At 50.7% G+C, this 6,858-nt stretch overlaps 2 protein-coding genes across 2 annotated transcripts in view; one reads left to right on the top strand and one right to left on the bottom strand.

Moving 5' to 3' along the window:
* Positions 1–5,354, top strand: part of LOC104497808 (methylcrotonoyl-CoA carboxylase beta chain, mitochondrial-like) — a 7,996-nt gene extending 2,642 nt beyond the window's left edge. Inside the window, exons 6-13 of the mRNA XM_010141097.1 lie at positions 1–87; positions 1,481–1,673; positions 2,616–2,707; positions 3,503–3,659; positions 3,992–4,114; positions 4,228–4,376; positions 4,741–4,822; positions 5,271–5,354. The exon at positions 1–87 is cut by the window's left edge and continues 32 nt beyond it. Of these exons, the coding sequence (XP_010139399.1) occupies positions 1–87; positions 1,481–1,673; positions 2,616–2,707; positions 3,503–3,659; positions 3,992–4,114; positions 4,228–4,376; positions 4,741–4,822; positions 5,271–5,354 (967 nt within the window). The remainder of the gene's footprint in view (positions 88–1,480; positions 1,674–2,615; positions 2,708–3,502; positions 3,660–3,991; positions 4,115–4,227; positions 4,377–4,740; positions 4,823–5,270) is intronic.
* An 863-nt stretch (positions 5,355–6,217) lies between these two features.
* The window catches only part of RPE65 (retinal pigment epithelium-specific protein 65kDa), a 7,145-nt gene continuing 6,504 nt past the window's right edge, over positions 6,218–6,858 (bottom strand). The window contains exon 15 of the mRNA XM_010141086.1: positions 6,218–6,369. Coding sequence (XP_010139388.1) covers positions 6,218–6,369 — 152 coding nt within the window. The remainder of the gene's footprint in view (positions 6,370–6,858) is intronic.

Here is a 6,858-nt window from a genome sequence, read left to right as displayed (position 1 = left end):
CTTCCTTGCTGGCCCACCGCTGGTCAGAGCTGCCACGGGAGAAGATGTCTCTCCTGAGGACCTCGGAGGAGCCAAACTCCACTCGCAGTATGTGAAATAAGTCTCCGAAACAGTGGAGAATTCAGCACGTGTGGCTGTAAAGAAGCTGTTCTATCTTACAGTTACTCGAGTGACAGGATACAAGATGGTCTTCAAGGACTGAGAAACATGCAGTGGGAAAAGCCAGTCGAAGTGTTGTGTGAATGATTCTAAGGGGGGTGGTAGTCAGTTATGTGGGTGGGGATATCATGGAGCTAGATACAACCTTTGAAATGGGAAAAACGAACAGGATGTCGTAATTTCAGCTTCACTGCTGCCTACTGGAACATCCCGCTTCCATGTGGGTGTGCGTGTATGGACACACACACGTGCGTTCCGACAGATCTCGCAGCAGTGCAGAGGTCAGGATCAGGGCTGGAAGTGGGAGCTGTCATTGGGCTGTTTGCTTTCCTTCGGGGTTTTTGTTAGATCAGCCCAATGGCAGTAAGGTTAGATGATGGCGTGAGGGAGGGACTGGACCAATCTGCCGTTTGTTCCCCAGTTCTCCACATACTTCCTGAACAGCTTCAGGCAAGTTGGGCCTCAGAGGGACCAGCTGTGGAAGAGGGATGGTGTCACTTCTAGTGTAAAGATCAGCAGGATACGTATGTTATTAAAAAAAATCTGTGTTTTTTGTTTGAATCCTGTGGCAATGGGGAAAATGCCCAAGAAACCTTTTGTTCTTCCCTCAAGTGCTGACTGGAGGGGTGGTGTGGCTTCTTTCTTGTGTCTCTTCTGCTTCTGAGGACACCAGACCAGCTCGCTGCAGAGTCTGGATGCTGGTGAAAGTACCTGAAGCAGAGAGGAGACATGGAAAGCCAGCCTGCCCCTGCTCCTCCTGAGGGCTTCACGGCTGGAGAGAACCCTCATCGCGGTGTCTACCTGTTCCTTTAAGGCTGGTTTTCTCCCTCAGAGAGCGCTGCAGTTGTCAAAAGAGTGATTCCCTTTTGGAGAGGGCAAAAGGGCAGCTTTGCTTCGGAGTTTGAGGCGCCTCTGCTGTGCGTGGTAACAGATCCCACTCCTTTCTCACAGGACAAGGGCAAGTGTGCCTGGCAGGTGACTGTGGGATGTGTGATATGTTACTGTCTTTATACCTGGGCTGCAAGTGGTTATTTGGAAATAATGTTAAAAGTTTGTTTTCCCTTTATTATGCTGTTTGCAACAACATCATCATGGAAATAAATCCAAAGCTCTTTCTTTAATACAGGTAAACACAAAAGAAGGGAAGAACTTCTTACTGCAGATTCGTTTTGGGGTTGGATTGCACAAAAATTACACGCACACAAACCCGAGATCGCACAGTATTTTCAGTGGGTTTGGAGAGTCACAGTGCAGGTTAAGGATGGAAGCAGAGTTCAGGTTCCACCAATTCAGTCCTGGTTAACGCTGCTCTCTCTCCTAGAGTCAGTGGCTGCAGTGACCATTTTGCATCTTCAGAGAAGGAAGCCTACGAATGCGTCCGAAACATCGTCTCTACGTTGAATTATGACCCACTGCCAGAGGAGGTCTTGGAGCACGACAGTCCTCTCTACAGCCCGGAGGAACTCCTGGGCCTGGCACCACGAGACGACAGGTGTTCTCTCCCTGTGCAGCTGGTATGGTGACAGAGACCGTGCTCCGGCAGCCTGCCACCCTGCCCTGTGGATTAACAGGCTGCTCTCTCTTGGAGAGTACCTGAGAGACTCTGTGCTACCTCATCAGTGGCCAAACTGTCTTGAGCCTGCAGCAAAGCGGAGTGGCAACAGTTCTGTACAGCGACAGAAAATTCTGCAGCGGAGAACCCGCTAGAGAGAATTGCAGATACTGCCAGGCACTGTTTGAGACGCTGTTATGTCGCTTCGCTGTACCATGTGGGCTGCCTTGGAACAGGCACCCCTTTGGTGGCCTGTTTTCCCGTCCTTGCCTTTTATCTTTTTTTTACCCAAGTAGACAAGACTCTGTCTTGTAACTTAAATGCCTGCTGAAAGTACTGAGCAAAACCCAGGAGAGCTCACATTAAACTTGTTTGAGGCTGATACATAAGCTGAGCCATGCAGAGCAGCCCATGCTGTTTTCCTCGTGGTGTTCTAGACGAGGTTTGGTCTCCACGGATGTGAATCCAGTTTCATTTCCGGGGTAAATTCGTATGGTGAAGGGGATTGACTGTCGAGAGCAGCGTAGTTTTGAAGGCAGCTTTTGTGTTTGAACAAAGCACAAGCGATATGAGCGTTCCTATTCACACAAACCGTGATGGCACGTGCTGGGATGTCCACCACGTTCTCGCGCACAGGAACAACCGTGCTCTGTCACACCAAGATCGTCTTGGGGTTGAGCTTTGACGCAGAACACACGGTCGCTAGTCAGACATCGACACAAAGGCAGTGTTCTGTGCATATGGATATTTAGCGGAGGGTCAGCCACGAAAGCACCTTCTGGGCTCAGTTAGGTTGTCATCTTGCATCCCCCAGCTCTCGTTACCTGGGCACAGAGCGTGTCTTCCAGCAGAACTACCCTACTTTCTCTTAAATTTCTCAAAAAGCCTTGGTGTTTCTTTGCAGATCCTGAGCCGTCTGATGGATGGGAGCAGATTCCAGGAATTCAAGGCTGATTATGGAACAACACTAGTAACAGGATTTGGCCACGTGGAAGGGTAAGGCTGGAACACATCATAATGGACATCGTTAGCTCTCATATCTTCACTGAGCTGTGCAGTATCCCAGTACCAAGGTTGTGAAGTTCTCAGTCAGTCAAGAATCGGGAATCAAATCCTTCTAGCAAGCCTGATCTCTCATAGCTCTGAGTTCCCTGTGTCTCAGGCCGACAGCAGCAGGGCGTGATTACAACCCCAGGGTTTTCATGGCTTTGTGAAGTGATTTGTTCCCCACAACTACCAGCAGCCAGCTGGGACACTGGAGCCTCAGCAGGTTCCCCAAGAAATAAGCAGCGTCTTCAGAACATCTTCCCAAGCAGAGCTGAGCGCTGGCGTCCCTGCTGTTATCCCCCCCAGGGGTGGGATAACACCGCTGCGAGGAACCCCGGTGTCGCTTGGCTCAGGGGGTGTTACTAACCATTAACAACCATTAACCCATTCACAAAGTGTATAACGTTCCAGTCAGAGCATAGCAAAGATAATGTAAAAAAAATATTTTTAGAGCCTCTTTATGTTGAAAGCATAAACTTGTCAGATTGTTGGATGTTGCAGGCGTGTTAGAGAGTCCTGGCACCTTGTACCTCGTGGACTCTGACACGTATCTGTAGTTTGACCTGTGCTCTGGGTGTTAATTCACACTTTGTTGGTGCGTCCCTTTATCCTCTGAGTTTCTCTGAAGGCACATCGGTGTGTGTGGACATACGGATACTGACGTTTCCCTCCTGCAGAACGCCACAAGCTGCGGTTTCGTGCTGCCTGGGGTTCCAGGGTATTGGTGCTCTGTGTGTTCCGCAGGCACCTGGTGGGGGTGGTGGCTAACAACGGGGAGCTGTCTCACCACGCTGCGCTCAAGGGCAGCCACTTCGTCCAGCTGTGCGCTCAGCGGGGCCTCCCCATCCTCTTCCTCCAGAACACTGCTCCTCAGGCAGCAGAGCCAACGAGCCTCTCGGAGGTACGGCGGGTTTAGTTCAGCATCCTGAATTCAAGCAATTCCTAGTTCTTGTTGCATTGAAGGATACATTTGGGACATGGTTGTTGGGAAAATGATATTTTTTTTTAGAACCAGTCTTGATGGTTTGAACCATCATCGTGGAGTTCTGCATGCTGGTTCTGATTGTTTTGCTGATCAATACTGTAAAATAAGTGTCTGATGGGCTTTGGGAGTTAAAATGCTGTGAGAGAAATGATCATACAGACTTGTAAAGACTTAAGTGTTTTAGAACTACAGGTCTGGTGGGAGTGGCGGGAATCTGGAAGGATGTAAACTCTTTGGTTTTGTTTTAGGCAGAGGCTCAGTCCAACACGCTGAAAGCCCAGGCCTCCATGATGGCCACTGTCGCTTGTGCTGCTGTCCCCAAAATAACCCTCGTCATCGGTGGCTCTTTCGGGACAGACAGTTACGTTATGGTAAGGGAAAGGAGCTGCGTCCTTGACGCTTTACAAACCTGTCCCTGTTCCATCCTCCTCCCATCCCTGTGTGATGGGCTTCGATGAGGCTGTGCGCTGCGGTTCTGTTGCAGTGTGGGCGATCGTTCAGCCCAAACTTCCTGTTCCTGTGGCCTAACGCGAGAGTTGCTCTGGTGGACCCAAGACATTTCTCCCCAGTCCTGCGAGCTGGGAACAGTGACTGTACAGGAGGCAAGTCAGAGCTAGAATGGCTGAAAGAGAGGTAAGGACGTCAAATGCAAACCCTCGTGGTTACCCTGGGGTTTAATTAGTGCAATTACGTGCTTTTACAGCTCGACACACCCCAAGCGAATAAAACCTGAATCTGTTGAGAGATGTTATACATTTCCATGTCATTCCGTGTCAATTCATAGGATGTTCTCAAGGAAACACAGATGTTTGACTTAAAAACCCCACAAACCCCAGACTCTACTGCCCTAAATTGAGTTACTCTGCTGCCCGTTAAACGTGGCTGGTCCCCGGGCAGTGACGCTCGCGCCTTATCCAGCTGTGGCTTGGTCTCTGCCCTGGCAGGGTTTACAATGTTGTTGTGCACGTAAGCTTGTTTCATGCTCTGTGTTCCCCAGGCTCGAGGAAGAGAGCAGCGCCTTTTACTCCTCTGCCAGGCTCTGGGATGATGGCATCATACTGCCTCAAGACACGAGGAAGGTAGGGGTGGGCTCAATGTGCTTTTTTTCAGAACAGGCTTTTAAAAGACAGTGGGTGCTCCAGGAGCAGGAAAATGGAGCATTATCTTGGTTTTAAAGACCACAACCAGTGGTGTGTGTTCAGCCCTGCTGCCACAGGCCCCAAGAAAAGTGACTTTGTAGGAGAAGATGCGTGTGGAAGAGCAAGATGTTCTGCTGATTTTTGGTAGTGATTGGAATCTGAGGAGCAGAGCTAGGCCATCACAGAAATGGATTGTCCCAGAACGCTTTTTAATTGGAGTTTCACAGCAGAATAGCTGCCTGGGTGCCAAAAGCGTTGCCCTGTCACTGCAGCCAGCCAGCGCTCGTCTGAACTGGTGAACGTATTCCTGAAGGAGTGCGGAGGAGGCACTGTTAGTGAGGGGTGGTTTCGGAGGTCGTTGCTAACCCTGCTTTTTGTTTTTCATCAGGTAATCGCCCAGTGCTTAGAGGCTATGGAGCAGCAGAGGCACCAGGCCATGTCCCCGTGTCATTATCCTGTCCTCAGGATGTGACTGCAGCCACGTCCGCAGCACCAGCCTCCCACAGCTGGCATTGTGTACCTGAAAGCTTTAATGTAAATGGTTTTCTAATTCTCTGGTGCCAGTGGTAGAAATGTTAAACCACTGCAGACCCATGGGAGCTTGGGATTACTGTTAGCAGTAAGGTTGTATTTTGAACCAGAGTCTCTTCCTACATGAGTTGACAGTTTATTTTGTGACAAGGAAGGGGGACACTGAGGGCCTGGAGCACTCTAAGGAAGCAGTTATTCCAGGGGGTAACTGTGCCTGACGAAAATACTCACATTTTATCATGAACACAGCTCCAGGAACTGCCCTTTGACAAGACAAACGGGAAAGAGAAAACACACGAGCTCATGGGTGCAGTTCTCAGCCTTAGAAAATGCTGCTGGCTGCACTGCCCTGGGCCTCCAGCACGGCTAGGGAAAGGCTCTGCTCGGAGTGCTCTGGGGGTACCAAGGGAGCAACCAGGAGGGAATTTAAATCCACAATCCCTCAGTGTGGGCTAAGCCCCACCTTTTTTCAAAGTATGTAACAGCACAGAGACTGTTCTATGTCCCGTTACCACGTGTGTTGAGTTCACGCCACACTGATTGACTGCAAAGTTTAATTTTGTGAAAACACACCCTCCCACCCCCCCAGAGTTGTGTTGTTTGAACTGCAGAGTCCGTAGCACTGCACCCCTGGCAATGAGGCCGCAGGAGCTGTCTGAAAAATACCTGGTGAAGTAATTTGAAGAATCACAAACCCAAGCTGCTCGCTCTTAATTCAGTAGCCGTGCGAATAAAAAGTGCCATCAAAGGGATTTAGGTCATAAGGGTGGTGGCACCTTCTTGGAGCTGGTGGGACCCCGAGGCTCACGCTCGTTTGAAGAGGCCGTGGAAAGTCACAGGGATGTTCACCTCCACTTCAGCCCTGGCCACCTCGCTCATGTCCTTGGCATTGAGGATGAGGAGGTAGGCAGGCTTCGGCCCCACGCCCGGGCTGATCACAATGCTGAGCACAACCCCTGGCAGAGAGAAACAACAGCCTGTCCCGGGTGTGCATGAGCTGTGCCCTTGCCTGGGCAGGTGAGGGTGGCCACTCACACACGGGACTCCAGGAAGCCCCGTTATTACTGCATGATCACCAGTTCTGAGGTAGAGAGAGAGACTGTTCACTTATTTCTCATACTAGTTTTGGTTCTTGCCAGCGCAGGGTGCTGGGGCACAGAGTTCCCTTTAAAACTGTGAGAAATGTGTGTGTTCTGAAAAGGAGCTGAGAAGAGCTATTGCAGGGGCTGAAGATGAGCAATCACAGAACCACAGACTGCTTTGGGTGGAAGGGATCTTCACACCTCACCCAGTCCAACCCCTGCAGGGAGCAGGGACACCTGCACCCAGAGCAGGGTGCTCAGAGCCCCAAGGGCCAACCTGACCTGCCATGGGGCCAGCCATGGGGCTGCTGCCACCTCTCGGGGCAGCCTGGGCCAGGCTCTCACCACACTCAGCAGCAAGCA

The sequence above is a fragment of the Buceros rhinoceros genome, unplaced genomic scaffold (assembly GCF_000710305.1).
Source record: "Buceros rhinoceros silvestris isolate BGI_N320 unplaced genomic scaffold, ASM71030v1 scaffold10410, whole genome shotgun sequence".
In the NCBI taxonomy this organism is placed as follows: Eukaryota; Metazoa; Chordata; class Aves; order Bucerotiformes; family Bucerotidae; genus Buceros; species Buceros rhinoceros.
Note: the sequence above shows the minus strand (reverse complement) of the source record. Positions and strands in the feature narration are given on the sequence as shown.